The sequence below is a fragment of the Gouania willdenowi genome, chromosome 4, assembly GCF_900634775.1.
Source record: "Gouania willdenowi chromosome 4, fGouWil2.1, whole genome shotgun sequence".
NCBI lineage: Eukaryota > Metazoa > Chordata > Actinopteri > Blenniiformes > Gobiesocidae > Gouania > Gouania willdenowi.
This window is the reverse complement of record NC_041047.1, coordinates 9,679,961-9,706,860: the sequence shown is the minus strand read 5'-3', so window position 1 is coordinate 9,706,860 and position 26,900 is coordinate 9,679,961. Positions and strand designations below refer to the sequence as shown.

Here is a 26,900-nt window from a genome sequence, read left to right as displayed (position 1 = left end):
GTTTGTTAGATATATTTGTATATTTAAAAAAAAAAAAAAAGACAGTAAAACCTTGTCAAACGTATATAATGATGCACTTGGCTAATAAGGATTTGACTTTTACCCATGTTGCTTTGCTGCAGGGTCACTCAGAGGCCACTGGTTGTTGAAAATCACTTTGACACACACACACACACACACACACGCATGCACACTTGTGGTATGGAGAGGATCTGAGAGGTGGAAGGACGAGCGAGACCAACCCCTAACTTCAAACATCTGTCTTTTAATATACAACACACACATACACCCTGGGTTGTGTATGTAAGTGTGTGTGTGCGTGTGTGTGTGTGTGTATGTCCTGCTCCCAGAGGAATTTCATTATTCATCTTTAGAGTTCCAGGAATCTGACAATCTCTACCAACCACCAACGCCTCCTCGTCTTTCATCTCTCCCAACCCCCGCATCCCATGATAGCCACACACACACACACACACACACACACACACACACACACACACACACACACAAAATGACTTACTTAGGAACACATTTTAAACTTTTAACATGTCTGACTCAGGCCATATTCCTTGGTTGACTAAATTCCAAACGGGAACCTGCTACATTCTTCTTTCACTGAGCTCTGCAAACCGCTTATCAAATTATTATTGATTTGCAATTATGTGTTTGTGAATTTCATTTAAATTTCCTTCATCTAGTTTTGCCTCAATTTATCAATCAATCAATCAAAACTTTATTTCGGACACATACAAGGTCCATTTGTGAGATTGTGAGTCAGAAAAACACTGTTTCATGAAGTGTGTGTGCCATGCAGCAACAGCAGCTTTAACAGCAAAAGCAACTGTTTCAGCTGCTTCAAACACTTACCGGAGCCGCTATGTTGCTTTCTTGTCATCATCTCATGTAGAGAATACAGGAATAGTCCATTCAAGGCGATAGTTCACTGCTTTGTCCAACCGCTGTGTCGCGTTGTTACAAACAGTGTTGCCAGATTCGTGTTTGGGCGTTTTTTTTAATGGGCGGGTTCTAAGAGGTGATTGGGCTGGAAATTGTCAATTGTCTGATCTGGCAACACTGATTTCCGATTTCACTTGTGACATCACAAATGTAGAACATTTGAAACGGAGCAATTTTCTCTGTGTTATAAGACTTACACACTCAAGTTACCTCATATATGATTAAAAAAAACTGCCAAGTACATTTTTCATTATATGTCCCCGTTAAAAGAATGATCATCCAAAACCATATAAACTGAAGTGCCTGTGTTTCCACAGACTAGAAAAGAGCCGAGCCGAGCTTTGAACAGGGTTGGTCAGAGAATAAGTGATGCTATTTCCAGAGTCTGTTAGCCGACACATGCATCTGTACATGAAGCTATGAAGCACAGCTGCTCACGTTGGTACAGCAGCATTAGCAAACATTTGACTGGCACTGCTCCAGCGGGGCACCTTGAGCAGCATCCTCATATCATCATTGTATGCCACTTGTAGATTATGCGTACTTCTTTTTCACTAATGCGTCCACCAAGTGGGCAGTGTACATTGGAGTACAATATGCTTAAAAAGGGCAGTTATTGACAATACAGAGCACATAGAGAACTTACGAATAAGCATGTTGGCGTGTGCATATTGCAGACAAAGCACTGCCTGTAAATATCTCTTATCATCTGACAGGTCAGTGGTTATTTAGTGTCCCAGGTATTTCACCTCATCACGGGACTAAGTTAATGTATGAGAATTATGAGAATTCAGGAAAAGATAACTTAGTGTCCTCTTTACTCCTCGATATCATGACATTGCTCTTTTCTACTTAATGTCAAAGTCTAATCCATACTGAGAGCAAACCCTTCAACAACTGCTGCATACCAGCACTGTACGGACAGAAAATCACCAAATCCTCAGCTTACGTCAGGTGATTAATCGTAGCATTGCACAACGTGGACAGCCAGTCCAACATTCATTCAACAGCTCTGATAAATCATCCATATACACGTTAAAAAGACAAGGGGACAAAAATGCTACCATGTCGTACACCATAGCAAACATTAAGGGTGAAGATACAGAGTTTCCCCCATTTAACAGACATAGACTGATGAGCATACCAAAACACTAACATTCTCACTAAATATTTGGGACTCCTCTATTTTGCATTTTATAGAATAACTTTTCATGATTTACATGATCAAAAGCTTTTGAGGCATCAATAAAATACATTAAAATGGTTGTTTTATGTCTGTTATGCAAGACTAAAATGTCTTTTAGAGCAAAAAATGCACATATCTGTGCCAAGTTTATGTTTAAAACCAAACTGATTGTCAGATGTCATAACAAACTTCTTCATTCTATTTAATATACAGTAGCTCTCACCAAGACCTTGGATAAAGTACTAGCCACAGCTATATGGTGATAGTTGTATTTTCTATTTATTTTGCCAGCTTTGTCTTTAACAATAGGCACTAATATACTGTAACAGTCAATAAAGAGTTTGATAGGATACCATGAATTAAAAACCCGGTAAAGCAAATGGCTGACAGAGGAAAAAGTGTTCAGCTTGCACATTTTAAATGCTCAGCAGATATCGCATCTGCACTACATGCCTTATTATTATTTAGCTTCATAACTATATCAGTGATTTCTCTTGCCGAAATAATTATATCTTCATTTTTGTCTACATTATCCATGACAAAGGAATTATTTTTAACACAATCAAACAGCTCGTAATAATGTATCTGTGATCACATCTGGTCCGTTTAAACAATCAATGCTTGTTGGCAAAGATGTTTTTACAGTATTCACTCTTTTTATTTATTTTATTGTTATTTTCTTGCAAGTGAGTCTCTTTGTCGCTTAAATGTTTTCAGAACTTTCAAAGGTGGAGAATTAACAGAGATGTTTAGCCTCAGCGTGCTTCAGGTTTTTGTCGTTGTAGGTTTGAAATGCATCTTGGGAAACTTGAAAGTATACTTCAGTGAGAACGGTCACCATTCTAATCCTCCTACCCATACTATAATATATAGTAGACTGTATATACTCAATGATTTTTCCTGAAAAGGCCTCTAGCGCCCCCTGTGGGCCTGTGAGAAGAAGAGGTGACTGTCTGGGTGGGATTGGTGCTGTCAGGTTTTCATCTGGCGAGATATTTTTTTGTTGGCTGAAGTTTCTAAACCACAGCTGGGTGTCATGACCGAGGGTCTGTGAAAGGACACATTCAGCAGGACTAAGTCGACTCTCAGAGGCACAGGAAAGAAGAAACTAGCTGTGTGAGCTTTGGAAAACAGTCCGACATCAGTTCCTTTTCCCTTAATTAGAAGCACATTCCATCCGTTTCACTTGAATGATAAAATGTGTGTGACCTGCTCCTCACCTCACGGCTCACCTCAGGCCTGTTGGTTCACATATCCAGAATAACTCCTAGCCTCAGTCTTCCTCAGATGATAAGGGCGTCCCTTTCCTTTTTTTTTTTTTTAACTATGGAAACCTTTTTAATTTTTTAAGGCAGAAAAATACATTTCCTCATCTTCCTAAACACTGAAAAAACTTTCAATTACAATATATGTTTAAGCTGTGGGCATGTTGCCAGATATGAGGATTTTCTACACATTACCTGTCAAAGTAGAGCTGGGCAACTCATATCTTGATTTTTTTCACAAAATGCTGATATATAATATAAATCTCGAGAATTTTTAATTCAAATGAAGTTTGACCAGGAAGACGATTCAATATTGCTTTTTCTGTTTATATTTGTTTTGTATACTGTATTTGTATAAAATGTGATACTGAATTGCTTTGTAGTAAAAAACTAAAATTGTATCATTTTAAAAAAGCCCATAATAAAAACAATAACAATAGTTCAGGGTTAAATTTGCTGATCAAAATGCCACACAGGCACTTTTATTAACAAACAGATGCACAAAATGTGCCACTTTTGGCTTTTTTCTCCTATTAAGGACAGCATGTGTGAGTGAGTTCTGTAGTGTGGCCTGTTTAGTGGAAGGTCTGGGTTAGAACGCACTCAGAAATCCATCTAACTGTGCTTTTAATGCTGTACTGAGATGTAGCGAAAGCAGCAACTCCTGAAAACAAGTGTTTCAGAACAAAATAAGCTATATATATATATATATATATATATATATATATATAGGCGATATCGTAATTTTTATAACATCAAAATAGAATAAACACAGTATCTTGAATCTCGATATATGCCCAGCTCTATTTTAAAGTTGGTAAAGTTGGTATTTACTATTCATTAGAGACAGGTCCTGCATCAAAGCAGGCAGCAGCAATGTCCTTTGCATGTTGAGATAATGGATCTCATGTAAACTGGTCCCATCTTTTCTGCCAGTGAGAACGTGTTTCCTTCCTTGTTCTCTGTGCAGAGTAAAGCCAAGGAGCTCCCCCTGTCAGCTGTGCGCTTCATGGAGGAGCTCGGAGAGTGCACCCTGGGTAAAAATCTACAAAGGTCACCTGTATCTACCAGGCATGGAGCAGACGCAGCTCGTGGCCATAAAGACGCTGAAGGATCTGTCCAGCGCTCAATACTGGGGAGAATTCCAGCAGGTAGAAAAAGTGTTGGTTTTATTTATTTTTTAAATAGTTTTTTGGAAAAATAAAACAATCACTCATCCCAAGTGTGTAGGTTCCAGTCACTAGGGTGAGCATACGTCCAGATTTACCCTCTTTTCACGGCTTATAAAGAGATGAAAATGTCCGGGTTTCCCAGGGACCCTGACGCATCTCGGAGAACAAGTTGATATAGAAGGACCATGACGCCGCCAATATTTGCTCTATTTGAGAATTTTTGAAAGCTGAAGAGTTCATTATGGTAATTTTACTCACCCGTGATGGAATCATTGAAGATGCCACTTTGTTTTGACAAAATCCTCAGATACACAGCTGCAGAGAGACGATAAAGACTGAAAGACACCAAATACAGGTGGATTTAATTAATACAATTAAGCACGAAAACCCTCTGGGATGATATAAACCTCCATGATGGTTAGGAAAAACTTATCTTATATGAAGTTAAAGTCACAGTTGTTTGTTGAAGTGCATATTTAATGATTATTTTATTGTTCTGTAAGCCTTAGTTTTTTTTTGGTTTTTTTAAGTTTTATTTTTAGGAGGAGATGTTTATCATTGTTTCAATGATTGAGAGATGTTAAGAAGGTTTATAGGAGATTTCTCATATACATTTTTCCTCATAATAAAGGTGATTGACTTGAGTCACCACTGATTTGTCATAAAGAGAGAAATAGGTTTAAAAACATTATGGACCATCTACTTTTATTTGTATTTTCCGTTACAAGGTAAATTCAAGAAACGTTGAATACTGCCGGGTTTGGCCCAAGTTTCCTCTTTATAGTAATCAAATATGGTTTCTCTACCAGTGCAACGCATGGCTGCATTCTTACAGTCAATTCTAACAGGCAGGGTCAAGGAGAACATGTAAACCCTCCACAAACACCACAATAGTCTAACATCCAAACCACTGAGCAGCCACCAAATCAGCCTGCTTCGTCTTGTTTCAGTCTGAATTATTTTGCTTGTACGTGCACATGGTGCGCATGTGTTCAGTGTTCAAAGGACTGTATATATTGTTGATACTACCTGTGGTGGAGAGCATTTTTTAAACATAAACAGAAGTCACTGTTAGTTGAGGAGGATTTAAACATCCTTGCTTGATTTTTTCCAGATGATAGGAGCTTCTTTGAAGTGTGTCATAACTTTGGGTCTTTTTTGATCCATTTTAAGTTCTCAAACTCACACTTTAGTCTGATGATTTTTTTTTTCCTTTCACCACAGGAGGCTGCAGTACTGAGTGAACTGCAACACCCAAACGTGGTGTGCCTGCTGGGCGTGGTGACTCAGGAGCAGCCCGTCTGCATGCTCTTTGAGTTCCTGCCACAAGGGGACCTGCACGAGTTCCTCATCATGCGCTCGCCGCACTCGGACGTCGGCTGTAGCAGCGACGAGGACGGGACGGTCAAATCCAGCCTAGATCACAGCGACTTTCTGCACATGGCCGTACAGGTAGGACGGGAATGTGGAGCTCCATGATGACATCATTTCCTCCACCAGGGTTGGAGTCATTTACATTTTTCAATTACAATTACATCGTCAATCATCCATGTTTACGGTGACGGGAATTTTTCCCCAATTACAATAAAATTACAAATCAGGATTGGGGTCATTTGTAATGGTGTAATTGATAATTAATTACAATTATGATTATAATTGTAATTGAAAAAATCTGTTGCTATTGTAATCATAATTGATTTGTAATTGAGTTCAGATAATAAACTTTCTTATTGTAATTGTCGTAAAAATTGTATAAAAATGTCATTTACAATTAAATTAAATGCAAATCTGGGGAATCATGTTACAGTTCTATGACTTACACATATACGTAGTTAACATTTATTAACATATATTTCATATAAACTTTTCCGATTACCTGTCACTTTCTCTTAAGCATCATTTTATATATTTTTTAATTTAAATCTAGGGGTATAGTGACAGAAAACACCAAAAATATGAATTCCAATATTTTCATTGATTAGGAAGCCTAACAAGGTAACCAAGAGATGAGAAACAAATGAGATGATAGATAACATTTTTTAGTGTATTTTACAGCCAAATTAAGACATGGGTCAGAACTGACCCGTTCTCATAAGAGATGCTAACAGAAAGCTAACACAAGAGGAACGTTAAGTTTTAATATTGTTATTCATTAAAGCAGAACTAAATAACTTTTTCACCTTAATGAATCCTTCTCGTAGTCCCTGTGAGGGTAAATACAAGTGTTTATGGGGTCACTGCAGGGGTCTTTCATCTCTCTATGCTGTCTCTGGCCAGAAAACCATACTTGCCACTTTCCCTGCCTCCGACCCGGTGACAAGACGTACCGCTTTATGGCAGCCCAATACAAACTATTGCTAGATTATGACCTGCACACGGTTGTCTACAAATTCACTTTCTCAAACCTTATATCATGGTGGAGCCGGCATAAAAAAGGCAGAGAAGACCTTTGTCCGAGGAACGGAGCAACTCGTTGCAGTGACAGCTCAGCAGCAGCACACAGCAATCACACACACTGTCGTCACGGCAACAGGCACGCCACACACTCACAATCCAGCGCTTCATCAGGCAGCACACACACAATATTCATCCATCCATCTCATCCATCCATTTTCAGAGCCGCTTTGTCAGCACACAAACAAACACATCACACACATTTCCACACTCTCTCTTCCGTATTACTCCCACATCATTCATTTATTTTACTTGTATCTCTTCCTCAGACTGTTCACATGGTCACATGGGACTATATGTGTGAAAGCACCCTTAGTGTCACTGTTGTATTAGGATTTTTCAGTGATCGGTTGCTACCGTCTTAGGAGAGCATGTAGCTGTGGGGTGGGGCAGGCGGCGGGGGGTGCAGAGTGGTTTACGACAGTGACATAACCAAAAGAGACCTTTAGGGGGAGGGCTAAGCGCAAGTTACTTAGTTCTGCTTTAAAGGCTCAGTAATTGTGAGTAATGTAAATTAACTTAAGTAATTGAGATGTAATTGACTTTAGGGGGAAAATAATCATTGTGATTTTAATTGTAATTGGATAAAATGTTGGTGAACTAATTGAGTTGTAATTGAACATGGATAATTGAAAAAGTAATTGTAATTGACCCAAACCCCTGCTCTCCACTAATGTGAACCAGGTGGCTGCTGGGATGGAGTACTTGTCCAGTCATTTTCTACATCCACAAAGACCTCGCAGCTCGGAACGTTTTAGTCGGGGAGCAGCTTCACGTCAAGATTTCCGCCCCTGGGTCGTCCAGAGAGATCTACTCCTCAGACTACTACCTCATACAGCCCAAAACACTGCTGCCCATTCGATGGATGCCTCCAGAAGCCCATCACCTACGGAAAGTTCACCACAGATTCAGACATCTGGTCGTTTGGCGTGGTGCTGTGGGAGGTTTTTCAGCTACGGTCTGCAGCCCTACTACGGCTTCTCCAACCAGGAGGTGATGGAGATGGTGAGGAAGAGCGGCAGCTGCTGCCCTGCCCCGAGGACTGCCCACAGAGGTATGTGCACCGACCACACACATGCACACACACGTCTTTTTTACAGAACATTTGGGAATTTATTTGAGAACATTTCCATTTTTTATTAAATTCATGCAAACACATGAGCAAACCGCAAACCTAGATTTAACTGTTCTCTAACTAGCAGCTCTATTACATTTGTGTGACAAATCAAATTATCTCTCATCGTTTCAAAAAAAACATCTCTTTCAACTCGTACATTCTGTCTTTTGGACAGTTTTTAAATTATTTTAATTGTTAATGATTTTTTATCTTTATAAAGTACTACTTTATGGACAAAATAGCATGAAACAATGTCAAAAAATTCCTCTTAAAGTTTTGTTTTTATTCCTTAGTTTTGTTTCACAATCACTTTACTTTTTTTTTAGGACTAGACACTTGTGGAGAACATGTAAACTCTGCATCAGAACCAGTTTTATTGCCTAGTTTTTAGACAATACAAAGGATTTTACTTGGTGGTGGATGGTGCAAAAAACAAAAACAAACCAAAAACATAACAATAATAATAATAATAATAATAATAATATAATAATAATAATAATAATAATAATAATAATATTAAGATTGGGATTCATGGTGAAGTCTCTCCTTTGTCTTTCAGGTTTTACTGTTTGATGACTGAATGTTGGCAGGAAGGACCAGCGCGTCGTCCACGTTTTAAGGACATCCACGCCCGCCTGAGAGCCTGGGAGGGCCATTCCTCACACGCCAGCTCCAGTACGCCCTCTGGTGGAGGGGGCAACGCCACCACTCAGACCACCTCGCTCAGCGCCAGCCCCGTCAGCAACCTGAGTAACCCCCGATATGCCACTGCCGCCGGGTACCTCTACCCGGCTCAGGCCATGCCCCCCCCAGGCCAGATGGCGCCCATCCCAGCCTGGACGCAGATGGCGGTGCAACAAACCCACCAGCGTTTTATCCCCGTCAATGGATACCCCATCCCACCTGGATACGCGGCTTTCCCAGCTCACTTTGTGCCCCCCGCTCCCCCTGCCAGGGTGATCCAGCACCACCTGCCGCCCCCTAAAAGCCGCTCCCCCAGCAGCGCCAGCGGCTCCACCAGCACGGGCCACGTGAGCGGCGTGCCCTCCACCACGGGCTCCAACCACGACGCCAACACGCCGCTGCTGTCCCACTGCATCATGCCTAACAGCGGGGGGCGCCACCACCGCAGATCTACGGACACATGACCCAGAAGGGGATGGGGGCGCTGGACCACGTGTCCCAAACGGCGACGCTGCTCATGCCTGACTCAGACACACTGATGTACAATGACTCTGTCATCACGGCAGACCTGTGAAGGACACGGGACATTTGGGCCCCCATGAAGAGTCCAGCCTCTCATCCTGGGTCTGTGTGTGCAAAAATATAAACACAAACAAACAAACAAACACTGCTGGAGCAACACAAACACAAAGCTGAGTGACTTTGGAACGCCTTACTGTTTAAAGCAAGTGTACTTATTATCCTATTGCTGTTATTTTATCCTCTGTACATACGGTACATAGGTCCTGAATGAATGAGTAAAGTTACGTAACTAACTCCTTTTTTAAAAACAACAAGAAGAAAAACACTCTAAAAGGTGAAAACGTAGCAGATTTTCCTCTTCTGTATGTTAAGTTAAGGTTTCGTTTGTTCAAAGTTTTTTTCAGGAAATTTTTTATATCTCCTGACATGTTTCGACTGTCAACTGCCAGTCTTCCTCAGAGGAGTTCTGCTGATTGCTGAAATAGTTCCAGCGACATTCATTTTGTCTTGGAAGTCAAGTGAAAACTTCAAAAAGCGATGAGAAGAACTCCTCTGAGGAAGACTGGCAGTTGACAGTCGAAACATGTCAGGAGATTTAAAAAAAATCCGTCTGAATAAAGGAAACCTCGACGTGACAAAGTGTTTAAAAAGACGACAAAATGAAATATTTCCTCTTCTGTGCTCGTGGAATGACAAAAGGTTTCAGTGCTGGGGGTGAGTACAGACGTGTGTGATACAGGGTGACACTCGTGGCCTTTAGGTGCCCTCCAGCAGTGCTGTGACACATCAGTGGACGACGTGTTAGTGAAAATCAAAGGAGGACGAGACCAACAGGTGGGTTTTATTAGACACGCCCCCCGCCCCATGCAGCTCCAAGGTGAAGCAGCTACACTTGAACTCGTACAGGGAGTAAATCCTAACCCTGGTACTGAAGTGCTCGTTAGTTAAATGACAGCTGAATGTTTTTTTTTTTTGTTTTATTTCTTTTAATTCTCTGCAACGCCCACAAGGCTTCCAACTGTTCAGCCGTGTAGGATCCAAAGGAGCAGATGGATTTAATTCTGTATCACATCATGTAAACTCCGACCTGCCTATTGATCCACAATGAGGATTAAAAAACGGGTGATACTCAAACCCGGAAACATAGCATCAACTTTATTATTATAGCAATTGTTAGAGCTACTATCTTTACCAGTGAGCAAATATGTATCGTTTTCCAGAGTTTTATTAGTTCCTACTGCTCGGAAACACTTGGAAACCAGTTCATTATCATTATTGTTTTTATTTTTTTTTTTTTTAAATCACAGTACAAACTAATTCACATGATCTAACCAGCTGATAATATAATTAATTATACTACAAAAGACAACATATTTTTTTGTGACATTGTTTTTAATAGGAAACGTGTCATTAGACACGTATCAATTTTTCCTTCGGCTGCCGTGGGTTCGAATCCCCCTTTTGTTATATATATTTTTTTCATTTTAACATATTTAACACAGCAAATTCCACCTTTAAAAATACATATACAAAAAAAATTACATTTTAGGGTATTTCCTGCTGTAGGGTTAGGGCTAAAATAAAAGGGTTAGCGGGGTAGCTAAAAATAAATATGAGCTAAAATAAAACTGACAGAACTTTAAGTCACATGGCGCACCTATCACGTGACCTAAACTGGCCAACGCTGCGAATGCATAGAGTGGCAGGCTATTGATATGTTTCCATATCAATAGCCACGGGCTTTTTATTATTAGAAAAAGTTGTGTTTTTATTTTTTTTATTTTTTTCAAGGTGACCTCATTGAGATCTACATATATATTCCTAACAGGAACTATGCACAATAATAATAATATTTATAAACTTGTAAGGATGCGGTAGGAACTACTCACCGGTAAATAAAGAACAATAAAACTCTGGAAAACAATAACCAGGAATAACTATTTGCTCCATGGTAAAGATAGTAGCTCTAACAACTGGTATAATGATAAAGTTGGTGTTATTACAGCCTGTGCAGCAATATGGGACATATGTGTTGATGTATCACCCTGAAAAAACCCTCCAAACAGCCCAAATAACAGTTTACTGAGACTATCCAAACATCAGGTATCATAATGAATATTTAGTAATGGCTGATCTGTGCATTCATTAAACAAACGTGTGGTGAGTCCTACCAAAATCTGTATTTTTTTTTTAATCAACCAGCAGATCAAATGATGCCTTCAGTGCCTTTCGTATTTTATCACGCCGTAGAATGGTCAGTGTCAATATTGGAAAATCCTTAAATTACACTTGAGGCCTCGGATGTTTGGATACGATGGTGGTACGTTAAAAGAAAAAACAAGAAACTGAAAAAGAACCTTCCAAGCAGCTCCAAAATCATTTCTGTTTCTGTGGATTTATTAAAGTTCTTAATTAGTTTCTGTGAAAGTGACAATCACATTTCATTCGAACACTTCATAGCCATGATTGTTTTGGTTTTATTTCCCTTGGTGTTCCTTTATCTGATTTTAGTTGAATGCAGATGGGAAATGTTCACTTGTGTATTTTTACACGTGACTGATACAAGTTTTTGCAGTGACCCGAATATGAAAACCAGATAATTGATATAAATATGAAAAATGACCGTATTCTGAGTTTGCAATGTCTTCTTTAGGCTTTATCACCCCCAACAGGATAGTGTTAGAGAATATAAATATTAATATGAAGGGGAGCTCTTGGTATTTGTAAGTAATGTGTACTGTTCAACACTTATTTTATAAAATTGAAGTGAATTTGTTTATATTTCATGATTTTTATGTGTCCGTTTAAGATTTTTTTGATACAAAATGAGCTACCTAGGCATCCACAGCCGTGCAAATATATAGAAACTAATGTAGTCCTTTTTCTCCAAATACCACTTGTACACAAGGCTGTGAATTTTCACCATGGACTTTTGCATTCTAAAAACAAAACTGATTTATTTCTTTCAACCCACTTTTTAAAAAGTAAATTAGCATTTCATCCACCGTGTGCCCTTACTGAAGGTTTACATACATTATTGACCAAGAGAGGCCTTTGTCTTTTGTGTTGTTTTGGACTTGTTTTTTTTTTTTTTTTTTGCACAAATGTTTTGTAAAGTTATATCAGTTAATAAATGCTGTTTGGTTAATATTGTTAATGTCTGCTGTATTTCCTAAAGCCATGTTTTGATCACTGTATTACCTCTGTTGACCATAAGGTGGCGACATTCACCTGTTTAATACAAACTGAAAACGGCAGGAAATGAAGTTCCAGCTTAAATTCAACCACAGACTCAACTATGGTATAGTATTTTTTTTTTTGTTAATTATTATTATTACTTGTTTTAATGTTGCATTCTGTCTTAAATTTACGTTTTTACTGGCATTCAGACAAAAAAAAAAACACAACATCTGCTCCTGCTGAGACATTTATGCACCATAAATACGGTTAAAATGCGTCATATAAGACTATAATTATAGTTTAGACGAGAGAAACAATGTTATTGTAACTATCTAATTTTAAAGTCGGTGTAAAAGGTTGATAAATAACGTTAAATTCATGGTTCCTACCTTTATTTTGTAGCGTTCACCACAGTGCAGCTGTTTGTCTTTAAGCTAATTAGCTTTGGCTAATTGTTCCTCTTTAATTCATACTTGTATAATTGGAACAAAAAAAATGTTAAAAGTGTTTTTTTCACACTTTGTAACCACAATTATCCCACCACTGACTATTGTTTTCAAACATTATTTTAAGGATCTAAATCACTGGTGTCAAACTTAAGGTCCAGGGGCCAAATCCGGCCCTTTAGAGCAGAGCATCCAATTTGGTAAAAAGTAAAAAATGACAGAGAAAACATGAATCATTGTGTAAATTACCAAATAATTCGGTTGTAGATATCTCAGTGCCTCCAAATACACAAAGCCCCACAATATTTGCAGGCGTACAGTTTCCCCATGCTTGTATCACATGATGGCAGTCATTTTTAAACTCAAATTGTTCAAAGAACTCTCAATTTTCCTAAGATCCTGCAATTTTCCTCAATTTATTCTGCCATTTTCCTCGATATAGATAAAATCAATCCAACCATTACAACTACTTACTACCAACATGCTCAAATTTATTGAGCTAAAAATCACTGGTGTAAAATAATAACTTGTATGCATTCAACTAAACCAGAAGTGGGCAAAAGTTAGGACAGCGAGAGCCAAAAAATGTGTTTGTCTGATCCGAGGATCACATTTTGAAAATTTATGTCAGCATTTAGAATAATGACCAAGCTAAGCATTAATGCAGTGTTTTGTCTATTTTACTTGTTATTTTGTGATTGTTTTGTGTTTCTGTGCCTCCTTTTGGGCCTTTTTGTTGTCTTTTGTGTGCTTTTGTTTTGTGTGTATTTTCCTGTTATTTTGTGTGTATTTTCTTGTAATTTTGTTGTTTTGTGTGTTTTTGTTTTGTGTATATTTTTTTTGTAATTTTGTTGTTTTGTGTTTTTCTTTTTGTTTTGTGCGTATTTCATGTCATTTTGTTGTTTTGTGTGTTTTTTGTTTGTGTTTTATGTGCAGTTTCTTGTCATGTTTTTGTCAGTTTTTGTTTGTGTTTTGTGTGTATTTTCTTGTCATGTTGTTGTTTTGTGTGTTTTTGTTTGCGTTTTGTCTGCATTTTCATGTCATTTTATTGTTTTGTGTGTTTTTGTTTGTGTTTTGTGTGCATTTTCTTCTCGTTTTGTTGTTTTGTGTGCATTTTCATGTCATTTTTGTTGTTTTGTGTGCTATTACGCAAGTTGTGTATATTTGTGGATTTTGTCATTTTAGAGATGTTTGTGCATAGTCTATTTGTTTTGGTTTTGTGTGATTTTGTTGTCATTTAGTAAATTCCTCTCATTTTGTATATTTATCTCTCATTTTGTGTTTTTCTGTTGTCGTTTTGTGTTTTTGAATGAATTGTGTATATTTTTGTTTCGTGTATTTTTCTCTCATTTTGTACGTTTTCTCAGTCATTTTGTGAATCTACTTTGTGGTGGCTGCCAGTTGCCCATGTCTGAACTAAGCCCATCCATCTTCATACCCGCTTATTCCCGTTTAACAGGGTCGCGGGGGTCTGCCGGTGCCAATCTCCGGCTCTCGTAGGGCGCTGGGCGGGGGTACACCCTGGACAGGGCGCCAGTCCATCACAGGGCAACACAGACACTCTCTCATTCACTCCTATGGGCAATTTAGAGACTCCAATCAACCTTACAGTCATGTTTTTTGGATTGTGGGAGGAAGCCGGAGTACCCGGAGGAAACCCACGCAGCACGGGGAGAACATGCAAACTCCACACAGAAAGGACCCATGTCCACCCCAGGGCTTGAACCCAGGACCCAGGACCTTCTTGCTGTGAGGCGGACGTGCTAACCACTAAGCCATTATTTACCAATAAACATATTGCGTCACTAACTAAACCCTCCTGTTTTCAGAGTTCGAGGTTGTATTGGATCAAGTGTTGAGTTTTACTTAAATTAGCATCCTCTGATTTCATTTGGCCACTTGCTGTTGTTGCTGTTTCTGTCCATCTGGTGAATTAAACCTAATGCTCGCTCGCTCTTGTCTGTGTTACAGAAAACATCTGCCTCCTTAACTACCAAGTGTTCATTATGGGCTGTTGGATTCTTCTTTTTTTTAAGGCTGTAAACAACAGTGGGGGGAAAATAACACTGATTTTAGAAAAAAGAAAATAGTAAACTTACGGCGTTTGAACTGACAAAAGGTTTGATATTGTTCTATTTTAGTCTACCTTCTTTCCATCCATGCAAACTGTAAATACATTTACTTCCTAACCAATGACACACGAGCCCTGAGAGCAAACTTTAACTAAAGATTTCTGTTTTCAGCTCCTTGAGTTTAGGATGGAATGCATTTTATAGGCTTTGACGAAAAACTGAAGTCCGTTATTCTTTGTAGGTAAAGCAGTGAGGATGGAATAGAAAGCAAGGTATAATGGATGATGATATACAGTACATAGAATCTTTTTCATTAGCATACAGAGTAAAATGTAAAGGTGGGTAAAAAATAACTATTCTCGTATATATTGCGTTTTGTTTCTGGGGTGATGAATATATTAAAAATCGATATTTATATCCTCTTATAACCACTGGTAGGTGAAATTACTAATTGTTCCTTATGTTGTCTAAGTCAGTTGTTCTCAATCTTGGGGTCAGGACCCCATTTGGGGTCGCAAGACACTGGGAGTGGGTTGCCAGGTGCCTTCAAGAACAATTTGAACCAATTTTTGCTTATTTTTACCCTTTTCTGCAACTTCTTGACATATTTTTGCATTTTAGCTACATTATTCACATTCTTGCCACTTCTCCGTCAAATTTTTCCACTTTAAGACATTTTCAGCACTTATAAACCCTTTCCACCACTTTTCCACCTAATGTGGCACATGTTGACCCATTATTGTCACTTTTAACCTCTTTTCACCATATTTCATGTTTATTTTGGTCAATTCAACCACATTTACCATTTGTCATGCCCATTATTTGCCAGTTTAAAGTAATTGTTTCCTACTTTTCAAATTACATTACCCCAACCTCCCCTCTCCCCATTTTTGCCACTTTTAAGCCAATATTGACACTTTGAAATTAACCTTTTTGACCACTTTTTCTGTCTAATTTGCAACTTTTAATCAATTTCTGTGGTGTTTTTAAATCCCATTTCACCACCTTTTCCACTATTTTCTGTCACTTTTAACCCATTTTATTTCTGATTAAAACAAGGATTTACATCTTTTAAATGACCATAATATGGCGCAAATAATAATAAACTTCCTGGATGACAGTAAATATTATTCAGATAAATAAATAAATGTGGTTATCACAGATTTATAGAATAATGGACCATCATTTTGCTGACTTTATGGATGGACCCTAAAAAGGTTCCCCTTTGTTCCCCCTTATAGATGGTCCTGTCTCCACATGACTGTTCTTCAATTTTCATGTCTGTGTTCAACCACCTTCAGGTACAGTGGGGGTCCCCAGTCTCTGGCACCTTTATTTTGGGGGTTACGGGCAGAAAAGGTTGATAACCCATGGTCTAAGGCAGCAAATTAACGTTCCTTTCATCAAATGAAACATGTTAAGGGATCAACCAGCTGCTGTTGATGTTTATTCAGGATATTATAAAAAGTCTTTCTGTACTGGTGGGATGATGACTGAGATGATGGATTGAGAACTTCAGACAGAGCATGCACTGCAGCCTGGGCAGATACAGTTTCCATGTCTTTGCTCTCTGTCACTGAGGTGCTGGGAGCTTCTAACAAGCGGCCGATTGTTGGGGAACATGAGCTGTTTTTGTTGAGGGGCTGACAGCCGCTTGACCCCCGCTGTCCAAACTGCCACAGAGTGACCTTGGAACGGAGAAGAGAAGGAAGTCTTTGAACACTGTCAAGTGAACTATCACTGCAGGGTTTCATTTCCCACAGGGCCTCGACATAGTATGCGTACATTGTTCATTTGTTATTACCTCCATGATTTTAGCAATAACTGACCCAACCAAAAAAAAAAATTTTTAATCAGTTTTCTAAGCCAAGGCATAACCTTTAAGACCTGTACTACGAAGCTGGATAAGTATATCCGGGATATCTCTCCGTTAGCGGGCTTCACCTAACCAAACATTCTCTGTCTGAGACCCCCTTAAAAAGAGTGTCCTATGAAGCGGGATATAAGTACGTTATGTCACTGGTTTCAAACTCATTTTAGTTCAGGGGCCTAAATATAAAGTAGTTAGATCTTTTTTTAAATTAGTTTTTTTTATATTAATTTAAAAAGGTATAATGTACGTGAAACACACCCTTTACAAACACTGTACATGTTTTCTCTTAATTGAATATGAATATTAAAAATATGTAACTATGCCTGCTAATCTTCTGCCCCATATTTATATTTATATTCTTGTTTATATTCTATATTCTATATAATTCTATTTGTTGGTTTTACATTGTGTTCTTTGGTTGTAAGATTTCTGTTACTGACTAGTAAAACCAAACAGGAAAGTAGAAATGTCCTTGTACTGAAACTTTTATATCTAATTTTAACTTTTGCTTGCACTGTTTGCATTGCTTTTGGATTTTTATGAAGTCATTTCACCTTGGGCACCAAAAAGGCTTGGGCCAGCCCTGCCAGGAAACATCTGGACTTGTATTCAGAATAAAGTTGATCCCAGAGTACTGTATATTATAATCATGCATGTTCTCACATATACAGTTGTATATTTACAGCTTAATAATCATCTGTAGAAATATTAAACCTTAAAGCTGTGTAGCAAAGAAAGACAGAGCAACTGATTGAGGCCTAACTGCTTAAATCTACAGAACCTAATGACATTTAGATAACCACTCCAGCACACTAACTGATGAATAGAGTTTGTGTTTACACGTAAACTCAATAAGCAAATGTCTTTTAAAGTTTAGTATCTCAGTGTGTGTGTGTGTGTGTGTACGTATAGAGTTGGTGGGTATAAATAGTTTCTGGATTAAGCCCTGCACGAGTACCTGACCTAAAAATGGTGCATGTCAACAAAGAGGGTTGTGTGCACAGCCTATATGTCAACATTTAGTTTTAAAGAAGCATAAAATCACTGCACAGGCCCAGATAATGTATACATACTGTACCTAGCAGGAGAAACAGGACTCAGTAATGAATCAAGATTGTTTGTTTGTTTGTTTTTGGGTTTTTTTTATCAATAATATTCACTGTAGGATGTACGGTAATAGCTGCATGACTATCTAATTTTTGATTGTTGTGATTTTGGGGGTCGAGACCTGCTGGTGACCCACATAAACTGGAGTCCAGTATGTGTCACAAATACATCTTTTCGTTAGTTTAAATGGTGAGGAGGAAAAAAGAAAGAGCGAGATGGAAATACAATAGAAATGAAAGTTACATAAATGCAATTGTTTTTAAAATAAACCAACAACAACAACTGTATCAACTGAATACATCATACATATACTATACTGAATTATTTATTTCATTAATAGTCTATAAAACAGTGGTTTTTGGATCGTGACCCTAAAGACAGAATTCATTTTTGATCATGTTTTTAAACTGTATTATCAATCTAAAGTAGCTAGCTCAGATTTTTTTTAACTGCATTTTTTATTGTTACTAGTATTACGACCCCAAGGTTGAAAAAACACTGCTATAAAGGTTGATAAATTAAGTAGAATATGTTCAACTTCTTCTTGACAATTTTTTTTTTTCCAACTGTAGATTCTTCATCACTTCCTTCAGTAAGTTCAGGTGGGTTGGAAGAATTAATCTTCTAATCATCTTTCAATTTTAACTTCTAACTTGTCACTGATGTATTCTGGACCAAACCCATTCACAGATTTATACACCAGCAGCAGAACTTTAAAGTTTATTCTGAGGCTGACTGGGAGCCAGTGTAAAGACTTTAAAACTGGAGTAATGTGCTCTGACCTATTTGTTCTGGTTAAGAACCGAGCTGCAGCGTTCTGAACCAGCTGTAGCTGTTTGAATACTTTTAGGGGAAACTAAATCTAAAGTGTGCAGTAATCCAACGTCCTTCACAGGTGTTGTTTGTCCCTTTCCTCTCAAGGTTTTCTCTCCTTCATCTGCTCTAATCTCAGTTTCTAACTTTGCACTCCTCCCGTCCTCTCTATCTTTACCATACTCCTCCCACTCTACTAAAACCATCTAATAATCTGTGCATCTTTGTGCTGGAATGAGACTCTAATGCGTTCCATCTGTGTGTGTGTCAGCAGTGGGGCTCCTAGAGCAGGGCCTGCCACTTTGTATTCACCCCTCCTCACTTCAACCCTCTCCAACAAAACCCCCGGGGTCTGCTTCCACTCAGCTTGTCTGAGATCTCACTGCGCTGGGGCCCCTCTTGGCCCTGAGACAGCAGGAGATCAGCCAAGCCCCTGGGTCTATTCATGCTGGATCCTGGAGATTCTGGGTCACTCGTATTGAAATTAGAGTTCTAATCGATCACATTGACGAAGCGGAAAAACTCTAAAGGCTGATTACTTTGAATGAAAAAAATATCAATAGTTTTCAGATTGGTCATTCATATGGTATGGTATGGGTTCATGTTTTGTTTGGGCTTGTTTGTTACTGTCTGAATGTGTTAGTTTTTTAGTTGATAATATGTTCTGTTTGTTTCTAGCTCTTATTTTTTGTCGTCATCTATGGGCAGAGGTAGAGCATGGGTTCTAAAACTTTTTTCTGTTAAGCCTAAACATTTTCAGCCCCTCCATCCAAACAAAAAGTCAAGAAAATGAGTTAAAAAGAAATTAGAACAGTAATAATAAAGTAATAATGATAAATAATAAAGCCACAGGTTAAAAGCCACTGGGGTAATGATTCTCATGTTTTCTTTGCTCTTTTCCCTCATGTCGCCACTCAGGTGTTCCTCATCTATTAATTACCTTCCCCCACTACTTAAGGAGTGTTCACACTGAGTGCTGCTGTTCTGTCTCTGCATGGATTGTCCTTGTCTACTGGCTGCCCACATGGTTCTGTTTGAATTGTGCAGTTAGTTTTTGTCAATAGAGTAGAACAATTGCATTGGTCCAGCAGTAGGGAAATTTACTGTCATGACAACTTGGATAAAGTGCAAGAAAATAAACAACAGACGGCAACACACAGAATACCCAAAAGACACCTGAATAAATAGTGCAATGAAGGAGGTAAAATACGTCAACACAATAATAGAGGCTATATCATAATAAAATACTTTGACTTACTTCAGTTTTTGAGTTTGTTTTTTGCTTTTTTAATTTCACTTTTTATTTTTTTTAATCCAAAATGGACTGCTACTGACAGTAGCATTGTTGCTTCTTACTATTCAAAGGTTGAGTGAGTGAACTGTTTTGTTAAATGGTCCCATTATATGCCAACTGATGTCCTTTATTTATTTTTAAATCATAAAAAAAAAAGAAATGGTTTGATTGAAATTGGTGTTGCTGGCTTTGTTGCATGTGCAGCCCTGTGCTGAGAAGAATTCCTTTCCTATTCTCCTGTTTCCACTGTGACCAACGCAGCGCTGCAAGACAACAAAACAGCCTTTGTTGGAAAGGTCCTGATTTGGATTAAAAGCAATGAGTATGTGTTGGAGCGTCTGGGCTCTACTTCTCTTTCATCTCCTGTGTGCAGGGATCACTGTTAAGATCAGCTGTGAGATTAAGGTGGTTCTTCCGCTTCCTGGAGATAAAGGTGTGAATTGATGTCCGAGTGTTTGCTCAAAACTATTCAGCGTACTTTGAAAAAAAAAAAAAAAAAAAAAAATCAATCAAGTGACCTTTGATTCGTTAAAGGTTATCAGATAAACTTTATCAGATTCAAATAAACTATAGTGTTTTAAAATGTTGTTGGGATGGGTAAACTTGTAATTAAATGCTGTTACATTTATTTATTTTCCCTTTTTTTTTAAAAATGGACGTATGAAAACTGTTTAACTTCTTCTCTCACACTAGAAATACACTGATTATACACATATGAGCTACATTAGAGTAGCCTGTGTAATAGATCTTGTGTCCAAATGGATTAGTCATGAGAATGATAACCTTTTTTTTTTTTTTTTTTTTTTAATGAAAAAAAAATGAGAGTGATAACCTCCTTTCCTATGGTTCTTTGTTCTCGAAGCAGAAATTTAAAGCACATGCAGAAACCAATATTTATTCACAATGATCAATATGTTCTTAAAGCAATGCAGTTAACATTTGGCTTTGGGATTTATATAGATTACATGTCCTTGTATTGTCTATTTCAGCTCAATCAGAATCAGAAATGTTTTTAATGGCCATGTACAGTTTCTTGTACTGTCCTTAACAAAACATTTCACTCACTCAACCTTTGGGAAAATGTATCTGGACTATTTTCTACCAAAATAATTTTGCCTTTTCTGGAACATTTTGAGCAAATCTTTAATCACTGCAATGCTTCTTGAATAAATTACTTTGGATTGAGCTCAAACACCGAGCTAATTAATATTTTACATTTTAGTATGAGGATGACAGGATGGCATGTTTTTAACCTCTTCCCATCACCACTTCTCTGCCTCCCACCATTCGCTTCTTCTCCCTCTTTTAATATTCAGAAGTCTCTGAGCCCCTACTTGCCTGCCTTCCACACACAAACGCACACACACACACACTTTCAAACACATGAAAGATGTCTCATTATCTGCTTCGACCAGCAGTCAGCTTGTAATCATACTGTTTATGAGTGTTTGCTGTGCTCGCACACATACGCACATTTCGTCATGCTTTCCATACTCTTTTTTTTTTTTTTTTTTTTTTTTTTTTTTAATACATAAATGTACCCACTCACATTTTTCCATCTGTCATGAACACAGATGTCAAACATGGCACAAAGAAAGCCTCTGCCTCTGTGCTGAATAGAGCCAGAAATAGTGCTGGGTTTGACTTGAAATCAGCTTAAGTCTTCAAAGAGAATTTTTTTTTGATGCATTGAAAAGCAGTGTGAGAGGGAGATGGGAGGGAAGGGAGTGAGGGGTGGGGGTGGGGGGCGGGCTCGAAGCTGAGGGGAGAACAGAGTAGATCTGGTTCGTTTTATCCAGCTGCAAAAAGAGGGGCAAAAACTTCAAAGAATCATGTTGCCATGGAAACGGTATGGTCCTTGCTTTAAAACCCTACCCCAGCTACACACACACAGTCATCATCATATCGATCCAGCAGCTAATGCTTCAGTGTGAACGCACTCATCGCATCTTATCTGCCAGTATCAAGCTTCCTTTTCTGATTTTTTGGGTGTTCACGTCAGAAAACCTTGTCTTTGTAAAGATAAAACCTATCACTTCAGTTGCTTTCAGTCACAAGATGCACAGCCAGAAAGTCATGGGGTTCAAGTCATGTCCTGGTTTCTTTAAGCTGTGTTTAGTTGACTAATAATAATTCATAACATTGACACTCGACTCATAGGCACCATTAACAAAACTGTGACAAAGGATATTTAAAAAATAAGAGCACTCAGATTGCACAATCCTCCTCTTTGCCAAACATTTGGCAGTTATCTGGATCAATTATCCTGATTATGGTACTAGGATTATTTACACTATAAAGGCTTGGAAGACATTTCCATCCCCAATAATAACTATAGGTTTAAATTCATGGGCATGAAAAATAGTAAAAAAAAGAAAAAGAAAATTATTTGCACTCAAAGAAATGTATTATTACTGTTTTGAAATATTGCACATTTTATGGGTTTTTTTTTATGATTATCAAAGTATAAAAATCTAAATTTTTACTTATTTTATTGAAATTTTGTTGCGATGGGGTCCCCTAAAAAACCATTAGGTTGAACTGAGTGTTTAAATTGCTAATAGAAGCGAGTGTGTTTGTATGGGCTCATGATTTGCTGATGTTCACTTGTGGTATTGGTTTGGATACTGTTTTGTCTAGTGGATAAACAATGATGATCACAAGTTACCCATCTACTAATGCAATTGTTCATTTGGTTGTTTTTATAGGATTATTGGCACAAGGAGGACAACTGCCATGTATTTCTTAAAAAAAAAAAAAGAAGGCTGTCAGGTTATTATTTACAAAGGTTTCAAGGTTAAACAAATGTTTAGTCTTCAACATTGTGAGTATTTCATTGAGGTGGTACATTTTTCTCCTGTTTGTTTCGAGATTTTGTGCCTTATAAAGCACATATGTCACCGTGCACTAAAAACAACTGAGTCCAAGTACTTTTTCCTGTGGTCGTTTCCTGTGTGTGATAGATAGCTGTCCTGAGACTCGGGGGCAGCCTGAAAATTCACATTAGCCTGGAACTGGAAACTTATTTATATCTAAAAGCCTTTGTGTCTTTTTTTTTTTTTTTTTTTTACCTTGCACACATCATGAATGAGCAACGCACAAAGACTAGGGAACTCATTAGAATTGCTACTTGTTTGTTGTTTTATCTTCCCTATAATGAAATACAGGATGAGATTTTGTAGTTACTTCTTGTTTTTTTGGGTTTTTTTTCTCAACGTCTTCACACAGAAGAAGTACCACAACAACAGGGCTACAGAGTTGACCTTGAGTTTGATTGAATAGCTCATATTTCTGCACTGGCTTCTTCTTTTGTCACGTTAAATCTTTCTTCATACATTCTTTTCCATGTTTTCTGCAGATTTTATTACACTCCCCTTCTGTAAATACGACAACAGATTATATATGTAGTTCCTAAAAAATAAAAACTGAGATTTTCTGTAATGCAAAAAAACAATGAGAACACTCCAGCTAATTGAAAGTAGGGCTTGGCGATATGGAGCAAAACTCATATCTCGATATTATTTCCTCTAAGTAGGAATAAATGAAATAAATCTCAATATTTTGAACTTGATAAACTTAAATTTAACTTTTGCTGCTATAAGGGACAGCATGTATGTGAGTTTTGTAGCGTGGCTGTTCTGGGACGTAGCAAAAGCAGTGGTTCCTAAAACTACTATTTTAATACAAAACAGAAATATATTGTTAGACGATATTGTAATTTTCTTTATCGCTGAAATAGAAAACCCAATATATCTTGAAATTCAAGATATTGCCCAGCCATAACTGAAAGCACAAACAACACAGCTGATGATTAAAATATTGCATATTCAACTCCTCGACAAGGGTCTGTGTGTTTTTCTGCATCAAAAGGCATCTGACAGCCCTGCAAACATCTGACAGAGTCTGCAGCCAATGACCCAAACAAATGATTCATTCAGGAGCTCAGCAGAAACTGGAGTGAAGTGTCGTGCGGCCAATTTCTGCGGCAGAGGAGGCTGTGTGTTCAAGCACTGCATTTGTCACACTTGGTTTTTACAAGAACCATGACCTATATAAATGATATCATCAGAGGAGCGCCAACAGCATAGAAAAAACTAGTAAAACTGGAGGAAATGCTTAAAAAAATCATCAATGGCTGCTGTGATATGGATGTTGTCCCTTTATATAAAAATTCCAATACATAAATACTTATTGTGTAAAGTAGATATACACAGGGCAGATGCTGCATGTCAGCTGTGTCTTAGTTTGTGTCAGAGCTCTGTGATGACTTTTAATTGATAATCAATGTTCACTGTAGTTTTTGAACACGTTCAGATGAACTACGGCTGGGCCCATGGAACATCTCAACGCCGAATAGCACGTACCATGTACCTGAGAATTCAGTCAAATGACTCGGTTCCACCGAGAGGCTCTTGACATCCGCTCATAGAATATCCATGTCAAATTACAGCCCGATTCAATAGCATTAATGGAGGAGTAGTCATTTGAAAAATGGGGCCCCTAACAAATTGGTATGTGTCAATGATTTGGCACCACCAACTGTCGCAATATTTGACTCACAAATAAATGAGAAAATGACTTAAATGGAAGTTGTCAGAAAAAGGGGGGTGGGCCCCTGGGCCCCTAATCAAATTGTGTGAGGCATAATCTTAATCTACGTTGATTTACCTTTGAAATGATTTATCACATGACTATGTTCCCAAAAATTTGGAAATTACCGGAAATGGGGGGTGGGCCCACGGTTCCCAGTTAAAAGAAAGGGCTCCAAGCATCTCATCATATTAATTCATAGAGTATTCATACCAAACTGCATTGTGATCTAATGAGAACTAATGGAGGAGTAGTCATTTGAAAGATGGGGCCCCCTGGCACCCCCGTGACACATACAGGGCAATGGGCCCCATTTATATATTGGTATGTGCCAATGATTTGGTACCACCAACCGTTGTAATATTTGACTCACAAATAAATAATAAATCGACTTTCAGTTATTTTTTTTTCCTGAGCCCCAAATTGAAAATCAGGCTCATAGATTATACGTACCAAATTTCAGCCCAATCCGTTCACAAATAACAGAGGAGTAATTTTAACTAGTGTACGCAACAACAAGAACAAAAACAAGGTGAGTGGCATTTTGAGTGCGGTACCCAGGCCTAAAAATAAAATGTAGCTTATCATTATCTCAACAATAATTCAACAGATGTTATTTGCTTATTTGCAATCCACCATGTTGGTCTTGTGTGTGAAAGTCTTAAAACCCAGAAACTGCTACTTTAGATTACCTTCATCGAATCGACACCATATTAAAACAGAAAAAGTTAAGCTTCATGGTACTAATCTTAGCTAAATTATTTATTCATGATGCCAAATTTCTCAAGACTCCACCCATTGTAGTCTGCCTAAAGGAATTTGAACTTTACATTAAATCCCTAAAATGTATGGAATCCAAACTCGCCAAAGACCTTTATTCAAAAATATTAGGATTAATTAAAATCAAGAGCTATTAAGTCAACTGCCAAATTTTTAAAATGTATTTATTTGTTTTATTTTTATTTCCATGTTATCTATGTTGTATAATGTCTGTATTCTTGAAGGAGTCTGTTCATGCTAAACATTGCAATATGTAAATTAAAAAAAAAAAAAAATCGGTGTTGCCCTAAAAAAAAAAAAAAAAAAAAAAAAACTTGAACTGTTGAGAATTCAATGCTCGTGAACGCATCATCAACCATCGCGAGAGTTTGATGATATCCAAGAGGGAACCGTTTGCCCTGACTACGACTTTTAAGTCTTTCTCTCACTTTGCGTTTTAAACATTTTTGAAAGATTCTCTCCCTCCTAAAGCGATTAGTAACCGAATAAAAGCCAAAGGTTGCAGAAGCTTCGCTGGTTCTCTGAGATGTGCCAGAAACAGCGCAGAGACAAGAATGGCTTCAAGTGTCACTGCATGTCCGAGTCTCAGCAGCGGCAGCTCCTGCTAGCCTCAGAAAAACCCAACAGGTTCCTGGACTACTTCTCAGATGAAATCAAAAGGGACTTCCTGGAGTAGCTGAGCAGGCGGTTTGGCACCAAGAGAGTGCACAACAACATTGTGTACAACGAGTACATCAGCCAACTAGAGCACTTCTACATGATCTCCACAAATTGGGAGATGCTCATCGAGTTCACCAAATGGTTAGGTCGACATGGTTTGTGTAAAGTGGACAAGATCCCCATAGGCTGGTACATCAAATACATCGACAGGACCCGGAGACCATCCGCCGACAGAAGGAGCAGGCAAAGAAGAAGAAGTAGGATTTGTACGATGAGAAGCGCAGCGCCAATTTCATCGAGGACCAGGTCCGCAAGGGGAGAGAAGGGAAAAAGACTGAACAGTCTGGTTTACATTGAGCTGAAACCGGGAAGAGAGAGGATAAAAGAGTTGGGGCTTCTCTAGCTGTTCCATCTAAATCCAGTTTTGTTCTTAAAGCCCTTAAAAGCCTAACAATTATCATCGATCAAAAGGAAGGACATGTCGTCCAGTTGAGACTCCAGTAACCAGGATTTCAAACAAGTTTGAAAGCACCTTGTGAACGCGTAATCTAAACTAACAACTGTGTCTAAGGCTAAGCAAAAAATGACGAGGCACAAACTCATCACTGGAATCGGGTCAACAAAAGGGCAAAGGCGTCGACGTGGCCTACAAAGATTTCGCTCAGCTTGCCCATCGTGAATGTCGTAAAGGTTGACCGCGGATTCTCGGGAGAACTGCCATGTGAGGT

At 38.2% G+C, this 26,900-nt stretch overlaps 1 protein-coding gene and 1 pseudogene across 1 annotated transcript in view; both read left to right on the top strand.

Annotated features, from left to right (window-relative positions):
* LOC114461897 (inactive tyrosine-protein kinase transmembrane receptor ROR1-like) overlaps nt 1-9,835 on the top strand; it is a 162,875-nt gene extending 153,040 nt beyond the window's left edge. Inside the window, 10 exon segments of the mRNA XM_028444376.1 lie at nt 4,379-4,447; nt 4,449-4,559; nt 5,805-6,032; nt 7,719-7,757; nt 7,759-7,914; nt 7,916-7,981; nt 7,983-8,045; nt 8,048-8,088; nt 8,711-9,275; nt 9,278-9,835. Of these exon segments, the coding sequence (XP_028300177.1) occupies nt 4,379-4,447; nt 4,449-4,559; nt 5,805-6,032; nt 7,719-7,757; nt 7,759-7,914; nt 7,916-7,981; nt 7,983-8,045; nt 8,048-8,088; nt 8,711-9,275; nt 9,278-9,409 (1,470 nt within the window). The 3' untranslated portion in view covers nt 9,410-9,835.
* Nucleotides 9,836-24,865: 15,030 nt separating this feature from the next.
* LOC114461669 (DNA/RNA-binding protein KIN17 pseudogene) lies at nt 24,866-26,665 on the top strand (annotated as a pseudogene).
* The last annotated feature ends 235 nt before the right edge of the window (nt 26,666-26,900 follow it).